At 35.4% G+C, this 19560-nt stretch overlaps 1 protein-coding gene across 3 annotated transcripts in view; it reads left to right on the forward strand.

Annotated features, from left to right (window-relative positions):
- Window positions 1-19560, forward strand: part of FBF1 (Fas binding factor 1) — a 1798645-nt gene that overhangs the window by 939825 nt on the left and 839260 nt on the right. For all 3 annotated transcript variants that reach the window (XM_044090504.1, XM_044090506.1, XM_044090505.1), the window contains one exon: window positions 9084-9191. In XM_044090504.1, the coding sequence (XP_043946439.1) occupies window positions 9084-9191 (108 nt within the window). The remainder of the gene's footprint in view (window positions 1-9083; window positions 9192-19560) is intronic.

The following is a 19560-nucleotide window of genomic DNA, read 5'->3' on the forward strand; positions in this document are numbered from 1 at the left end:
GTAGAAGAAAGATACCCAGACAGTTCCAATAGTAGTAGGAGCAACGGGTTTTGTAAAAAAGAATTTGCAGTCATATTTAGATATGTTACCAATCCATGTAACCCCATATGAATTGCAGAAGGAGTCATTACTGGGCACATTACGGGTGCTGCGAAGAGCACTTTTCGCTTACATCAAAGAGTGAAACAATACTAATTTAATGAACTTTAATTGACTTAGGAATGCGGCTTTTGGCTGACATCAAAGTGTGAAACAATACTAATTTCATGAATTTTAATCGTACTTTGACTTAGAAATGGGGTCCATTCCCATCATGGTATTAGAAACCCAAAAGACTTGGCGAAATTAAAAAGATGGCATGGAAGCACATATATGAATGTTACACATTTACAGACTGATGGTGGAAAAAAAAGACAGGACTCAAAGGATTTTAAACCCCTTACTTTGTTCAGTGATTTTTTTTCCCAGACAGGGCATTAACATGGTGAATCACAGAAGCACTCACACCGAATATGTCAGGAAAGTGCATATCAGGTCATTATTATAAATTTACAAACTAAAAGTAGAAAAAAGTATACCCCAAGGGATAGGAACCCATGACTTTGTTAGGTGATATTCTCATAGCTAGTGCATTAACAGTGAAAATGTGAGGAAAGTACATAGCTGGTTGATTGTTACACTGATGGAAAAAAAAACATGGCTTAAGTGATTTGAACCCACAACTTTGTTCAGTGCTATTCTCCCAGACAATGCAATAAGAAAGTGTGCCACAGAAGCACTGATATTGAAGGTGCCAAGTAAGCACACTGCAGGTGATTGTTTCAGATTTACAGACTGGAAGCATAGCGTTAAGAAAAAAAAATCATACAACCCTGAGGAGATTTGAATACTCCACTCTGTGCAATGACACCCTACAGATCACTTCATGAATAAACTGAATCATGAAAGCACTCAGACTAAAAGTATAAGATCTACTCTGTTTTGTACTTGCTAACAGCCAAGTATTGTCACTCCGCTCCTTTGTGTGACTAATGGCAACCAAGACTAATGTATGTATTATATGACATTGTTTGGACTTCATTGTTGCTATACATTGAGCAGTATCATTTCTTATTGATTGTATATGGGCATCGACAGTGATCTTCATGACCTGTCATGCACAACACAACCATAAAAAGATAAACTATTTAGAAGACTTTTTTGAGCTTGTGTGTGGTGTATTTATTTATTTTTTGACCAGACTAAAGGTTGGAAATGGGTGTACAGGACAGAAATACAAAGGGAAGCAAGCAGAGAGTAGACGAGAAGGTGTGCAAATAAGGAATGAGAAGAAAGAAGTTTGGGTAGGAGCATACCTGTCACCTTCTTATCTGTGAAATTCCTGCCAAAGTCAAACATAATGGTGGGACATAGGACCAAAATCAGGGATAGATTGTAAATATTTTTCCTATGAATGTGGAAACTGGCTAGAGTAACAGGTTTTCATTGTACAATCACTCAAGGATATAAAGTCTGAAACTCAAATATATATTGTTATTTACTGAACTAGATCCTCAATGATTTGCTATAAAGTAGAAATACTATGAGGAACACTCCAACAAATAAACGCCAAACATTTGAGAGGTATGGGTGGGAGGCATATCATTTTTTTTCTGGGACCAATACCTGTTTTTTTTTTTGCGGGATGGGGGAGTTGAGGAAGGAAGTAAGAGGAAGTTAAGAGCGTAGGTTAAATAGCAGAAAAAGACAGACATGACTGACATGATCTGGGATAACTCAGTATTGGTGGGGGGAACACGATGATGAAAGAGAAGTCAGACAAACAGGGGAAAGATGACTTTGAGGAAAGGAGTGTAAAACCAGCAGGGATGGGAATGTACATAAAGGGGAGGGGAACATCAGGCTGTGGGATATGATTACGTAATCAGCGATGCAGTCTCTGCCAGCTGAAACTTAGTGGGAGATTACTCATCACACTGGGTACTGTCAATACAGGGCCCTATCTCAGAAGGTGGTACCAGTGCTGAGCAGGGATGTGACTCAATTAGTCATTGGAACATGGTCTTTATGTGACTGATGTAGACATCCCACCTCCTGTCGATGAGAACTTCCATAAGGTCTGCTAGTTGTGATGGGTAACAAAGGAGTCACTTCCACTCACACTGCTGTTGGCAGATACCTCTGTACCAGCCTCCATTGCAAGGCTACCTGACATAGATTGTGTAGGCAGGGCTGGAGGTGTGGAGGCAACTGTGGTAGTCTGGAATCCAGATGTGTTGGGTGCTTCTGCTGCTTGTAGTGGTGTTGGCCCTGCTGCTGCCACCTGTGGAGGAACAGTAGGCCTTGCCAGTGAGATGGGTGCAGGTTACTGAGCTGCTGCATATAATTGTAAATGAAATGGAGATAAACAAAACAATAAATCAGTGGAGGGGGGGAGAGAAATACAGTTATTAGAGTTGATGGAGGGTTAGTTACATCTAGTGAAGAACCCAACTTAATAATTTTTTTGCCCCATATTATCAACAGGAAGTTCATTAGGCATGCTAATATCCATATTAGGCCTTGTTCTGGTAACACCTCCTGTTTAAAAATAAAGTCAGGAAACTATATAGAGTTACATAAATGCATTTCAGAGTTAATTTGATGTACATCTGCTTGCGTTCTCATACTGGACATAATTAAGTTACTAGTCAGTGATAAAGTTTGAATACACATATGCACCGATTCAGTATTACAGGAAAACGCTTGGGTCCTTTTTTAGGTAGAGTAACACAATTATCAGCATAAACTTGAATAGCCACACACACAGAGGTGTCTACTCTCAGGAAAATGTATCCGTATGGTCATGGCCATTGTTATGTTGAAATGTCTCCTAGCAGACATCAGTTGAGGTCACAAAGTACACCAACATCTAGACAGCATTTGGGTCCAGCTAATACAATTCCTGACAGAGCCAGCTCTTGCGGGTGGGAGTGTGGATGGGAAGTTGAATCCTTTGTCATGCATTCATGCATGTCCTAAACTTGTCCAGCAGCCAAGCCACAGTGCTGCAGCAACTGCTGAGATTGAGCCATGCGTGCACACACACACACACACACACACACACACACACACACACACACACACACACACACACACACACACACTATTACTACCGCCACTGCCCCCAGCACATCACACACATCCACTGACCTTGTCCCTTTCTAACATTAACCCTTCATACCATTTCTGACTATTTCAATAAAGTACTTTTTCATTTTATAAACATCAACCCTCATACACTTCCCTGTGAAAGACATGCAGTCCTGTACTGTCTCCTCTATCTTTGCAAATGATATTTTTGTGCCCTACCCATTGTAATGAATGCCTAAATTGTTACCTGGGGTGCATGTATTTGACCGTCAGCATGGCTAGCTAGCCTATGCATGAGTAAATTTAGTGTGCTGTTTTCTTGCATAATTTGCATTGCAGTGTATTTGCTTAACTCTTTTATAGTTATGTTGTAAAGCTATGTGCAGTCTGCTGCCTTTTTGCAGTGCCATAGCATACTGTGCTCTTGTTCATCCATTGGGCATGATTGTCCATTACTGCAGGCTCCACCTCCTTCTCCTCAGGGCCACCCTGTTGTAACTGCTTTCTTAGTATAATGTTGTGTAACATTGCAAAAACGGTCAGTATTTTGGCACATGTGGCAGAGTCATACTCCAGGGCATCCCCTGATTAATTCAGACAGTGAAAGCTTGTCTTCAGCATCCCAAACATATGCTGCATAATGTTTCTGGTTAATGATAATGTGTGGTTGTACCCCTGGTCTGCTGAGCTGTGTGGCTTTCTGATGCGGGTCATGAGCCAGGCTTCGTTGGATATCTGGCTTCACCAACAAGATGCCTTTGTTAGAAGTCATCTCTCTCAAACTATTGTAAAGGTCACATTTGTGCCATATGTAGGAATTGTGAAAACGCCTGGGTGGCCTGCTCATAACATTGTAGATTATATCCTGTGCATTAGAGACTACCTAGTAATTAATATAGTGATACCCTTTGTGATTCATGTTCCTTCTTTTCAGTTCACCAGGTCTGGCCTTCATTTCAATGTGGTTGCAGTCTGCATCCCCAAGTATCTCAGAAAAATGGATATGTCAAAGAAATCCCACATGGTGATGGCTTTCTCCTTTGGGGTACATAGGAATAACATACATCCCTCCCATGCTGAAGCATGGCATCCAGAAACTGATGGAGTATTCTTGAGGCAGATGCATAGGATACACTCATTGTGTCCCTAGTAGGTCAGCCGAGTACAACTGGGCCAAACATCTGCAGTAAGAACCTCCTGCAGATGTGCATTTACTGTGGCTGCGGCAACACCTAACAGAATTGAGGAATGCACTCTGGCTGAGTACGAGCATGTGGCAGAGTTCAATTATGGTGCAGATGCAGTGAAATTGCACAGACTTTAAACATTCCCGAATTGTTCCACTATCTTCTTTTGCATCATTATTATACTTGGTACTTCATTATACAGTCATTAGCATATACCATGACTGACCACTTTATTTGACCTAGCCACATTATGTAGCTGGGTTTTGTCATAGGTACATAGGTTCACAGGATGATAGTAGGCTATTGGCCCAGGGGGCCTTATAAGCCTAGCCAAGAATTTTGCCCATGTTCCCACATAGTCAGCATTTATTTCCCCTGTCCCGCAGAGACGCAGATGGGATCCCAGGGGTGTATTTTCTGTTTCCCATTCAGTTGCCCAGGTTTCTCTTAAACAGAGTTAGTGAAGTACTCTGCTTGACATGGAGAAGGAGTCTATTCCACAGATGGGGGAGTCTTTGGGACACAAATTTATCCTGCCAACAAGTTCTATTAATGTCACAGACCAGGTTGAGGCCTTGCATGTGGGTTGCATGAGTGGAGCTTGACTTATAGATATGCAACAACTCCATCAAGGCTGAGTCTGAGATGGCATTGTATGCCAGACACAGGTCACCTCTGAGCAGTCTGTATGAAACTGAGTAGAGGGACAAGGCTTTTAGCCTATCTGTATGGGATAGTTGTTTGAGACCCTGAATTTTCCTGGTCATGAACCTCTGTGGTCTCTCCAGCTGCTGCATGTGCTTGACAAGGTACATGCCGAAGGTGGCATTGTACTCAATAATGGGTCTGATAAGGGAGGAGTACAAGGATGTTATGATCTCCTTGTTCCTGGATGAAATACCCTTACTTATGAGGTGGGCCATGTAGAAAGCCGTCCTTACAATGGAGGCAATGTGGTAGTCAAAAGTCAGGTTGCTATCAACCTGAGTGCCCAAGTCACACACAACTGTTTGCTTGCTTAGTATGTTGTTATAAATGTGGTAATTACTGGGGACACCATTTTCCCCAAAGAAGATAATGATGCATTACTTGGCATTCAGTTTGAGGCCATGTTTCTGGTGCCAGTCATTAGTTTGGGTAAGGCCCTCTTGGAGGATGTCCACATCACCAGGGGAATTTAAGACAGTGCCCAGCTTGCAGTCATCTGCAAGCTTGGTCAGCCACAGACCACTGGTTTTGGCTTGGCTTGGTTTCTGAATCGCAAACACTCTGGGCATAGCCATTTGTGCAGATTCACTTAGCAAGATGCGACAAAGTTTTCTGAATCTGTCCTTAGGTATATGCTGTTAATAGTAAAACAAATTTGATAGTAGCATATACCAGTAAATCATCTAATCAATAAGCAGTTTTGAAAAACACTGCAGCAGATTAATAGCTGAACAATTTTTAGGTGTACCATATAAAGAGAAAGGTATGTAGATATGTGCACAATGCACACACACATATCCAAAAATATTGTAACAATTACCCAGTTTGCTTTGTACAACTAGGCTTAAGTTTGATAAAGTCTGTTCATGACTGCAACTTTTTTTGCTTACATCTGGACTTGTCTGAGTCTAGAATCAAAGGTATTTCAAATATATTCTCTGAATAATCCCAGCACAGGTATTTCTCATCATGTGTCTTCTTTTATATTAAAGCTTACATTGTTATCTGATGGGTATGTGCTAACTGCCAAGTGCACTGACATTTTGTGATGTATATATTGCCTAAGTTCCACTAGCACGTTACTGAACTTCACATTTACAAGTTAATTTTCCTCATAATGACTTAATTCAAGCACTTAAAAGCCAGTATGTGTCTAACAATGTAATGCATATAATAGCAGAAAAGACAGAACAGATGATAAAGATGTGAAAAATGTGGGACCATTAAAATCCTAACTAAACTGATGTTAGATTTTAACTAGCTAATAATTGTACTTGCATTATTTTTATATGTTTTTGGTCTAATTTTCATTTATTAGGAAGTGTACTCTGCGTTCGAAAGACATGCGTTGAATGGGCGTGCCTTCGTTGAAGGTTGGGCGTCGAGCTGGCAACTTGACACCATAAAACAAAAAAGAAACAACTGCCAATCATTAGCGGACCAGAGATCCGCTGTGGCGACCCCTAACTGCGAAAAGCCGAAAGACAAACAACAACTCTTTCAGAGTATTGAGCATGATATATGGTGATCACATTGTTCGACATCGGCAGCGTCTGAGAATGTTGCTTCTTTTAAATCATTCCACTTGTGAGCTCATCAACAGTATACATCCAGGTGACTGAAGTAGTAGATTCTTATTGGCTGTGCATTTCTGAGCAGCTGCAATGTCACTGTGTATGAAATGACTGAAGCAATGATGTTGATGTGCAAGACCAAAAATTTGAAACATTGGTCACCAAGCACCTACTGATGAACTACAGAATGCAAATTTCACCCGCGCAAGGCAGTCCATTAGGTTTAACATGTCTGAATGATATACGTTGGATATGCTGTATGATTCAGTCTATTCAGCCGTGGTAATTTGTTACCTAGTGAAAGGTTCCTGACAGTACTTGAATGCTTTTCTTAACTAAAGCTATTTTGAAGTGAAGAACATACTCATCTGTGTCCTGAAGAGTGGTATTAAAATCACTTCATTGTTCTTTTAAATGAAGGGACGGTAGCAGAAGGCAATGAGTAGCAGACCAAAGATTAGGAAGATTTTTAGAGATTTTTTTGCCCATTTTTTTTTTTTTTGTTACACAGAAAGCTGTATGAAGGTTTAATTTTGCTATAAGTAGTGACCTTCAAACTCGCTCTAAAATATTGCTTTCTTAACACTCACACCTGGCCTTGCTCCTCTCCCAAAGACTAACATACCCAATTCGTATCTCTTCGTTATATAGCTCATACTACCTGTCTTCCCTCCTTCCAGCCACTTCCTCATCACTCTTCTTTTTCCACTCTCTTCCCCCAACTCACTACCTAGTATCTTCTTGTTTCTGCTCTCTTCCAAGCTCTATATCGACTTCCAAAACCCCTCTTCTACTCAGAGTATCACATACCATATCTCAAGCTATATATATATATATATATATATATATATATATATATATATATATATATATATATATATATATATACTTGTACTCATATACCTATCCTCTTATCATTTCTTTCTCTACATTACTATCCTTAACCATCATACTCCCTCTGTCTTAGCAATCCTACACTTAAACATTTCACTCCCTAAATCTTGCAAAACTAACTACAGCTTATACCTGAAATGAATTCATTTGCCTTCTTACAAATATAAGTCTACCTTGTATTGTAGACAGACTTGACTCCAAGCTGTTACTCTATTTACATATCAAGCTATATTATGTCTATAACTGTATGTAATAATGTATTTAAGTTAAACTGTATTCTGCTGTAATAGAATGTAATGTGCACACACAACTGTAAGTTGTAATGATATCAGTACTTTATTTGGAGTTTTTCTCTCAGGACCTCCATTGAATATGGGTTTCTGACCCAGTCGGACTTTCCCGGACAACAAATGTGAATAAATAAATAAATTATGGAGGGCATCTCCAACTTTAAGCAGCACTGGAATTAGTTTTGAGTGACTATGATAGTGAATGCAGATGATACATGGAGGAAATATTCTGCTTCTGGTATAGTGGTTGCATTTCTGTGTCTGTGGGTATTCTGGGATCAGTGGCAGAGTTTATCAAAATTTCTTTCACAGGGAGGGATGAATCATGGAAGAACTTTTATTTACTTCTAGGATGTTGTTTTACTCCATCTGTGTCTAGAAAGCTGGCTGTTCAGTTCAATAGAAGGTACAGATTAGATGCCTGTCCTGATTCCAAAAAAAAGACTTGCGCTTGATTTACGTTACTTACTCCAGGGTAAGGCCAAGCTATAAAGCAGGCTTCCAGTGGAGTAAGTCACTTACACTGAGAGCAAGTCTTTTGGAATCTGGGCATCTGTCAGTCAATAATGTTATAAGAAGGACAACTTCAATGCACAGATATCAATTTGTATCTTTCTTCTAGGGTAAAAAATTGCATGAGAGAAAGAGTGATCATATACATAGGGTAGGACATTGCGAAGTATCCACCATCTTCATGGGCCTTTGGATATTGCCCAGTGCAGGCCACCCCATACAATAAACTTCACCTATCAGTTACCAGCAACTCCCCTTCAAAAACTTGGATTCCCAGTGCTGTCATTGGTGGTGAGGATGTTATTCATTCAGGCTTCATTGGTAGGATTTAAGATAATTGGGTTGTGAGTGAAGAGGATCCTAGGATTAGTCAACTATCTGGTCAGTAAATCAAATAAATGTGGGATAGAGGAGTGTGACATTTGTGTTTGTCTTTGGGGAAACCTAAAATTATATCTAAAGAGTGGTCTGTAGGCTGTCATTTAGAGAGAAAAATGTTCTTGCTTTTCCACAGTTTCTGCAGTCTACGAAAAAGTTGTGGTAATTTCTTGTTTTGAATAAGCTACTCTATCTGTTTGCATTCTTCTAATCCATTCTTTTCATTGACCGTTGAGATCATAGCTAGCAAGTGCTGAAGCATCTTCCCTTCTGTTTCATTTTCTTTTATCAACATGTAGTACAGTATGTAGGCCTAAGTAATACTTGGAATCAGTTTTTGATGTGACTGCCAGATATCATGAAATCCTTTCATGCTGAACTTTTGTTGTTTGTCCTTTACATTGTAGGTTGTCAGTTTCAGAGATGCGGAAGGACCATGAGGAACAGTTGCAGCGTGTGAAGATGTTAAAAGATCAGGAAATAGATGCAGTGACTAGTGCTACCTCTCATACCAGGTAGTAATGCCATTTATTTGAATGCTCCTTGTTATTAAGTCTTTTATTGGTGCCATGCTATACCTCACTTTTTTGAATTTCTGTGGTCATTTATCCTATATCAAGAGAGGGAGGGATACTAAAATGTTGCTATAAATTAATATTAGGTTACTTTTACCATACCACAAATGTGGGGCTTTATCAGTCATCTAATGTTTAATGTGTTCTAGTAATGTCTAATTAATAGCTTAAGTTATTTGAAAATGCAGAAGAGGCACACACTTTAGCATAATTTTATTATTTTTCTGCTATGCTCGACTTGAATAGCCAGACTCTGCACTTGTGTTCTTGTTTATGTCGTCATGCTTTGAGTTTACATGTTAATGTCATACGACATACTCAGTGTATTCTGAGGATATGGGTGCTTGCCTTCTCATTAAGAATGACTTGCCTTGATGCTGCATGTAAACCATCCCAAAAAGTGAGTACTCTGGAATGAAGTAAACTTAAAAAAATAAAATAAAATAAATCTTTAATTAACACACACAAATGCTTTGTTGGGATCATAGAAATGAATTCTTGTAAAAGGAGTAGATGTGGTTCCATAGATCATGGTTGAAGTTTAGTTTATTTCATTTCTCTGCTAAACACTCTGCTTTCTTTGGTAATCTGCGGTGGTGGTGCTGCGGTAGTGTTGTTGCCTCACAGTAAGATGCTGTCAGGTTCGATTTTCAGCTAGAGCGTCTTCTGCGTGGAGACATGCATGAATAGGCATACCCTCGTTGAAGGTTGTGTATTAGGGCTGGTAACTCGGCACGTAAAAATCAACTACCAATCATTAGCGGACCGGAGTTCCGCTGTTGCGACCCCTAACCGGGAAAAGCCGAAAGACACAGACATTTGTCTTTGCTGACTGGGATAGTCCAACTGGGCAAAGTTTATTTTCAGTGGCCCAGAGGGAAAAGGTCCCTGACAGATATATGCATGCTTGAAATTACATCACAGTATTTATTAATTTATTGGCATTTGTCTACCAGGATAGTCCACTGGGCCAGAAAGAGCCCATTTTCAGTGGAGGCCTGGGGAGAAAAGCTCCACAAAAACATAGACATAAAAATAGAACAGGATTTAACATTTGTAAATGGTCATAAAAAACATGCACGTGGAGAGGTAATTAACAACTAGTCAGAGTAAATGTAAAACAAGATCTGGCAAGCAGTTGCAAATAAACTTAATAGAACAAAGTGAGACAAGTGATATGTTTTTTTTTCTCAAAAAATTTTTTATTAATTATATGAATAGCAAGACAATTAAAAGATTATACATAACAAGAAGGCATAAATGAACATATAACGATTCATCTAGTGATAACAACCTTCATGAGATTTTGATAAGTTATTTAGAAATAAAACATACACCATATGTACACTATATACAAGTTAGGCAACCTGAGAGAAAAAAAAAAAAAAATATTTAACATTAACTATTTAATATGTTTAGAACCTTTTCTAACACAACCTTTCTAATAGCTTTTTTTTTTGGACTTCCACCTAAGTATCTTTGAGCATCAATAAATTTAAAAGCCATTTTCTGGAAAGTAACCCATTTTAATTTAGAACGATCAATCCAATTTTGTATTATATAAAGTTTTAGTAATGAGCAAATAAAAATGATAACATGAATATCAACTTTTGAAAGATGAATCAATGGAATATGTAGAATAGCAAATTCCCACGTCAACGTGGAGTTTGATATCCCATTTTCTGCAGTCTGACTTTCAAAGATGTCCACAATCTGTGAGAAAAATGACAATACCATAGAATATGAAGGAGGTCTGCTTGGGGATGAGAACAGCATGAACACGAAGGGGACTTATTTGGGTTAAATTTGTTTAATTTGATTGGGGTAAAGTAGGCATCATTATTAATCATTAATTGTGTGTATGCTAATTTTTAAAAGGGATAAATTCCTTAGTGTGTCTAATAGCCAGGACTTTCTGAGATTCTGACAATTGGGAATTATAATTCAACCAAACATTAGATAAAAGACAGTTGTGGTCCATCATTAAAGAATTAATTAATTTATATGAGTTTGAGAGCATTTTATCAGATGATGAAAGTATTTTGATAATCGTGTTAAGGTTTTTCAATTGTGAGTCTATGGGGACCAGAGATACAAATTTGTTTTTAATTATTGCTCCTAGTTGTGTAAGAATTGGTGAGTAATTCCAGTTTACTTTCAATAACTTACGCCAGTCAGATAAAGGCAAGTCAAGATATTTCAAAACATCTCCTACTTTTAGATTTTTAATTAAAGGATAGTTTGTTAAGTTCAAAAGTTTATTGTCCAATAATATATTTGGGTTTAGATGAATTGGCTGAACATGGTGCGAGATCTTTTCTAGTTTACACATTTTGAGTAAGGTTTGGAAATCTCTAATCTTTTGTTTAAATACTGTAGATATATTTTTAATAAATAAACTATCCAGAGAGATAAAGGGAATAGCTTCAGGATTTAAATTATTAGAAATGACATAATTATACCATAATTTTATCCATAAAGAGTGATTTGGATAAGAAGTGTTATTGAATTTAGAGATAGTAAGATGTTTATTGGATGAGACAATCAAATAATAGAGATAAAGATTAGGTAAACCCAAACCTCCCTTGTCCTTGAAAATGCCAATCTAGAATAGGAAATTCTAACAGATTTAGGGAACCATATGAATTTTGCCAAAGCTTTATTTACAGACTCAAAAAAAATTTTTTGAAATTATCTGATCAGATGATGAGAATTGGTAAAGAAATTTAGGCAGAATATTCATTTTAATAATGGCCACCCTTGAAAGAAATGAAAGGTTTAGATGCTTCCATCTGTCCATATCAGACAATATAGAGTTCCATAATTTATTAATATTATTTTGAAAGGAAGATTTATTATTGTGTTCTAAATTGATTCCTAAATATTTTATATTATAAGTAAACTGAAAATGATTGTCTGGAAACAAAAAAGATTTGTGTGCTAAATGATTTAAGGGAAAAATATGAGTTTTTGTAGAATTTAAAAGATAGTTGGAAACCAAAGAAAAATAATCAATAGAATTCATTATTTTTCTGTAATCAGATAATGGAGTTTGAAAGTAGATTACTAAATCATCCACAAAAGCAGAGAAATGAATATTAGTATTAAGAATTCTAGGGATGTTATGAAAAGTATTTTGAGTAATAAACAATAGCAAAGGTTCTAAGTAAATGTTGAAAAGAAAAGGGGACAATGGACAACCCTGTCTTGTTCCTTTAGTGATCTTTATCGGAGCAGAAAATTGACCATTAATGTATAGTCTAGTAAACATATTCTTGTATAAAACTTTTAAAAAATTTATAAAGAATAAGGGAATATTAAAACATAACATAGTTTGAAATAGAAAGTTCCAACATACTCTGTCAAAGGCATTTGATGCATCTATAATCAAAGCATATATAGGGTTTGGATTTTTCTTAATGAGATGAAGTATAGTCTCTAAAGATAGAGTATTATCCCAAGCATGTCTCTGAGACATAAAACCTGATTGATCTGACGAGATAATTGAGGGTAAAATCCGTTTCAATCTGTTAGCCAGAATAGATGACAGAATCTTAATATCCACGTTAATTAAAGAAATGGGTCTATAATTTACTGGGTCAGATTTATCTTTATTATTTTTAGAATTAGAATGGTTTTGGATGTGTTCCAATGAATATCTGAGATATCATTAACTCTTATATGATTGTAAACTTTAAATAGAAAGGGAAGAACTACCAATTTGAAAGTTTTGAAAAATTCTGGAGTAAAACCATCAGGTCCCGGAGATTTACCCAATTTAAGATTATCTATTGAATCCGAGATTTCTTGTACCGATATAGGGTAGAAAGTAGTTTTTGCTGATTATCATTAAGTTTAGGGAACTGCAAGGAGTCTAAAAAGAGTTTTGAGTGATTATCTTTAACAGAATTAGAAGAACCTGAATATAACTCAGTGTAAAGAGAGGTGAAAAGTTGAATAATCTCTTCATCAGTATTATATAATCTGTTATTATAAGATAAAGATGTAATATTTGGATTTCTGAAGTTAACTTTAATAATTCTCGCTAACAATTTAGATGGAACCTGGGCCCACTCTGAATATGAAGCAAGTAGCTTTTGTTCAGCTAAGGAGAGGTTATTTTGGTAAGCAGAATTAAATCTTTCTGACAATCAAAAATTTGTTTTTCTAAAGTAGCATCATAGTTCAGACTAAGATGATTTTCCAACGAAGAAATTCTTGATTTTAAGAATTCCTCTTTCTTAAAGTATTGTTTTTTGAAAAAATCAGCTTTACTAATAAATAAACCTCTTAATCTTGCTTTACATGCAGCCCATTGTATGTCATAAGGAATGTCTGATGATTCAAGACTATTCACCATTTCATTTAGGATTTCTGAAGCTTGTTTGCAAATATCTTCATTTGACAATAAGTTATTATTTAAGGTCCACTTATTAAACATAGTTTTATTTTTGATATTGGGTTTTATGTTCAATTTTAGTGAAATTCTTGAGTGATCCGAAAAGAATCTGGGTTCTGTAGTAAAGTCCACAATATATTTTGAAATATAATCTGAAATTAGAAAGAAGTCTAATCTGGACCATGAATGATAGCACTTAGAATAATAAGTATATATATCATTCTTGTTTATATTTTTAACAGTGCGGAGGGTATCTATTAAAATATATTCTGTCATCAAATCATTTATAGCCAGAGTAGATTGAAGATTATAGGTGACAGTGGAGCGGGAACGATCAATTACAGGGTTTATAACTGCATTCCAGTCACCACCCAGTATAATATGATGATCCTTATAGGATGCAAGAATATTGTAAATTTTTAAAATGAACAAATGTTGTGAATTACATGGGCCATATAGATTTAAAATTAATAAGGGTTTGTCCAAACCAGCAATAGAAGCGTAAATAAGCACCACCTCCCTCATCATCAAATTTCTCATCAATAATATTCCCAATGAATTTTTGTTTAATGATTATAGCTACACCTCTGGAGTTAGATGAGTCACCTGAAGCTATAATCTTTTGATCCATTTTTTTAACTCTTTATTCCAATCAGTACGTGAAATATGGGTCTCTTGAATAAAACAAATGTTAGCCTGTGATTTAAAGATCATATGAAATAATAGTGACTTTTTCGCTTTATCTTGAATGCCTCTAACATTCCAAGAATCTAAAATTATGTCAACAGGCATATTCTACAAGTATAATCATTATTGATGCTATAAAAGTGAACTCAAGGTGCAAATCCAACACAACATTAAAAAGAAGAAGAAAAAAAATAAAAGAAAAACAGTCTTTAAGTATTCAAGCAAGTCATCAAATAACATTTGTTGAAAAAAAAAGAAAAAAGTTTTTTTAAGAACCATGAAATGTATAATAATAACCTTTATCCTAACCCTAGTGCCTACCCACCAATCCCCCTGTGATAAAGGAAGAGCAGAAGAACATGAAAAAACATTGTAATTATAGATAATAATAACCTCAAGTTAGAATACAAATTACTCAAAGGAAGCCTAACATAACATAAAGTCCGAGCAATACTACTAAAAATATATACAAAATTAACTAATTTCAAGACGTCCAACATGCTTAATCCCTACTTCTAATACTAATCTAAAGCTCCTATCCTTAAATTGAAATTTATAGTGATTAAATGTATTTCCTCAAGTATTTCAAGAGAAAGGGAAACAAGTAAATAATAAATAAATCACACTCTGCTTAACTAGAACACTCTATCATAAGAAGTAATACAATTAAAACTGAAAGATATGTAAGATAACATATATAAGTATAACAAAACCAACTTGTAACATTATAATATAAGTAAATAAGCATAGCATTACTGAACTAAAGATAATAGTCATGCACTATCTACTGAACCTTCTTTAGTACTTTAGTGATAATTTCATTAATCAACATGACCATTAGTATGATAAAAGCACTAATACCTGTAGAATGAGTATTTAGTTATAGTTCAAATAAAGCAAAAAACAACTACCAAGCAACCATATCTTAAAATGAAAAACAATTCAGTCTGGAGATGCATCTATTAACTAGATAATAATAGTACAGGAACTATTCAAAATGAAATATTATAAGCTGTAAGGTTTTAACACTAGTTAATATACATGAATAAAGTATAATTATATTGTTAAATAGTAACTTAAACAGCATCATATATATTGGACTGAATGTACAACAATGTGCATACATATAATTTTAAATCTACTTTTTGAATATTTTACTAATGACTCTGTTAGGTTATATAGCCATACTATTCTTCTAAGCTATAGATGTAACATAGCAAAACAGCATGAAAAGACAAGGCTTTTAAAGTAAACATTTTGAAAATCTAATTAAAACAGAAACAAGCAAGCTAAATGCAGTAAATCTAAGGGCTTAAATATATACATGTAGATTCAGCTAATCATATTAAAGATAGTTATTTCAAACCTTTCAAATAAGTAAAGGCTTTCTTAAACATAAACTACTAATCATAAATATCATATCCAGCCTCTGAGAAGAGAGAGAGCAGAGAATAGAAAGAACATGAAACTTTCATATGAACAGGTATACTTTGTAACATTTGTCAAATTAAACACTTCAGTATAATATAAAATATTGTATGAAAAAATATTCTGAATAGGAAAATATGTTCATTTCTTTACACATCCTTTAGAATTTTAATATATAAAACTAACCTGTTCATTTGTTTCCAGAAACATTTTCACTCTGCTTTATGAAAGTAGCAGCTTGCTTTGAAGTCATGCAGACACACTAAAAGTCACTGAATATATTATGTGACATGAATCTGTTTAAATTTAAAAAGCAACCTTCATTTATGAAGAGAAAACACTTTAAAGAATAGCCAGATCTATTAAAAAGTTAGTGCTATTGAATACTTGTTGAAAACAAGCAGACTTGTGTATTTGAAACTGTCATTCTTTCCTCACAAATGATGACATCACCATCCATCTCAGAGAGACTGTAGTGTGCGCATGTTCATGCAGAGCATCAGCTGGAACTCTGAGGGGAAGATTTTCTTGCTAGAATGTTGAGATGGAATGTTTTTCCCTCCAAAAATCATTTAGCTTACACAGAAGGCTGTAACTCCAAAGCGTGTAGTAAAATTAACATATTATCTATTTACACAGCAAGCATATGTGAGAGAAAGAGAAAAAAGTAAATACAGGAATTTAAATGCTTCTATTAATCCACACAAATCTAACAAGCATATATCCTGTCATTGGACACTGTCACACCAAATCCATCATGTGTAAATTACATGACAAGTTCTTAATGTAATATAATTATGTCACACCAGAATTACAAATCATGTAACACAAATACTGTCATATTAAAGAAAAGAAAAGATCAAACCTTATTGTAGTTCTTAAACAGTAGAATATTAAGATACAGTGTCAGGAAGCTTTTTAAATGTTTTAAGAAAAATGTCTTTTGCATCTTTAGGATCTGAACATACAAATCTTTTGTCATTAGCTGTGGAAGACAAGGTATTAGGATATGCCATTCGAAATCTAATCCCTCTTTTTATCAAGTCAGCACAATAGGGGGCTAGTTTTTGTCTATTTAATTTGATCTGTGCAGGAAGATCTTGGGAAAATGATAGTTTGTGTAGATAAAGTAAAGTACCAAAACACGTAAGAACATCCAATATCCAAGCAGAGCTGCTGTAACAGGAACAAAGCACGTTGGCAATTCTAAAAATCAACAAAGTAGTTTATTAAAAGTAAAAAATGAGCGCTTTCGCGTGGTCCATCCACGCTTCATCAGATAAATTACTTAAGACTGTTCAAAGTTTTTATACAACCGCTCAAACGCGGGAAAGTCTGCTCATTAGTCAATTAGCATCTAAGTGATGCAAAAAACGTTAAAAACACTTAACCATTTGAATACATTTCAAATTCAGACCTTAAGCTTCTGTATAATTTATGCTTTCAAAAAACATATATATGTGTATTTATACAGACATCTGCAATGTTATTACTAAGCAATGAGCAAAATAGAAACATATATTGAGATTAAAACATATATAGCACCTAGTCAACAATTTAGCTCAATAATCAGAACTTTTATGTTTGCACAAATCAAGATATAAAAAATATAATAAAGTTTGTTACTAATATATACAAGTGAGTACTTATAGCCAATCATAGTCATATTTGAGTAAAATTCACTATAAATAATATGAAACCTGTCCATAACTTGTGGGCATAATATTATGGATGTATATATAATGTAGTAAGGTGCATCAAAAGGTGTCATATAAAATCAAATGACATGATATAACTACACTTAACTAAACTTAACTAAGTACATAAGATGTCAAATTTTATCCTTTGGGTATGTATATATATTTTTGTGTTAATGAATTAATAAACACACATCAAATTAAATAGTGAAAAATTAATAAAACCGAATAAGGAATATTATTATTATATACATATATACATAAAAATCTATACTAATAAGTTATAAACTAAAAATAAAATGATAGTTTGTGAGACTTCCATATGAATTGTTTCTTTGTTTTAGCAGTTTCTAGGATCTGGAAAGTGTCTTGAAAGTTTAGTAACTTAGTATAAATTAACCTTGGTGTGGAAGAATCTTGCTTTGTACGCAGTGCTCTGTGTGCTCTCTCTACAATTATAGATTTTGAAGAAGCTTCACAATTTAACAGTGTTTCAAAGATATTTTTAGTCACAGATAACAAGTTTTTATTGTCATAAGATTCAGGTAAACCACGAATAATGATGTTATTTCTTGACTCCTGGCTTCCAGATCCAATATTTTAGCTTGTAAATCTGAAACAGTTTTATCTCTAGATTTAAAGTCACTTTCCAATAAGTCTGTTTTAACCTCCAAAGCTAAGATTTTATTTTCAATAGTAACAATACTATCGTTTATTTGCTTTAAAGATTTACTAAAGTCTGTAAACTGTTCTGAAAAGTTTTGTATAGCACTTTGGATTGGTTTTAATGCTATTTTTAGTTCTTCTAAAAGGAAATTTGAGCCATTTAAATCTTTATTACTTACATTAAAAGTTTCTGTAGGTTGTCTAGATGATTTCAGTCTTTTTGAACCTGAATCTTTTTCAGGAGAGAGCATTGAAGTATATTTGGCTTTTGTAGGCTGAGTCTCCATGGAGTCAGATTTTGTAGCCATGCCCAGAAATGGAATGCAGTTAACAGGATACCAGGAACCAGGAACAGACTGGAGCAGTAGGAGTCCCAGCAGCAGAGAGACCAAGAATGTTCTGAGGTAAAATAAATCCCAGGATAATAATTCCAGAAGAAAAAATAATCCAAATGCGTAGAAAAAGATTTATAAAATCTTTTAGTATAAAAATTTGAGGAAAAAGGTTGATGTAAAGTTGTAAAAAAAAACAAAAGTTAAATAGCTGTGAGGAGCTCAGAGAGTAAGGACTAGACTAGTCGGCAGCCATCTTGGAATCGAGACAAGTGATATGTAAAAAGGCTAACATGGTATGACACTTCTGATATAAATGAGTAGGTTACGAAAGTCAAGTTTTAAAAGGCAGGGGGTTGGAGCAAGTGCAGATCCAGATGAAAGACAGGTAGTCCTGTAAAGAACTTTTAAAAGATGCAAGGTTTTGAATAGATCTAATTGTTAATGGTAGAGCATTCTAGGTATTGGCTGCAGAACATATATAAAGAAGCTGACCGGTAATCAAGTAAAGCTTGTGCACCTGCAAAAGGAGTTGATTTTCAGATGTGAAAGGACTTTTAGGTAGACAGATGCTAAATAATGAGGTGAGGGCAGGACAAGCTAAAGGTCTGTAAATTAATTTATGTGCCGTTATTAGTTGCAGGTAGGATTGATTGGTCTATATTAAAAGACCAAAGAGGTGTTTCAGCGAACACCTCTTGCTCGACACGTAATGAGCAAACACACTAAAGCACAAACGCTCAAAACAGCAGTTTCTTTCCCTGGGAAAGAAACCGCTAGTACAAAGACACACACACACTTTAAAACATAATGTGGGGGGCTTCACCCCCCACACCCCCCCCAACTACGTATACCAACTCCGAGATCGCATTACAATGAGGAAAGGGGCAAACACACAGGGATGGCCAAGTGATTTCTTTCCCAGGGAAAAAAAAAATTGCTGTTTTGAGCGTTCGTGCGTTAGTGAGTTCGCTCATTACGTGTTGACCAAGAGGTGTTCGCTGAAACACCTCTTCGGTCTTTTAATATAGACCCATTGTCAGTGTGGGAGTTCAAGCCACTTAAGGGAAAGTGAAGCTGTACAGTGATGGGTAGCATGT

Source organism: Protopterus annectens, chromosome 12.part0 (assembly GCF_019279795.1).
Source record: "Protopterus annectens isolate FY-2018-M chromosome 12.part0, PAN1.0, whole genome shotgun sequence".
NCBI classification, from domain to species: Eukaryota; Metazoa; Chordata; order Ceratodontiformes; family Protopteridae; genus Protopterus; species Protopterus annectens.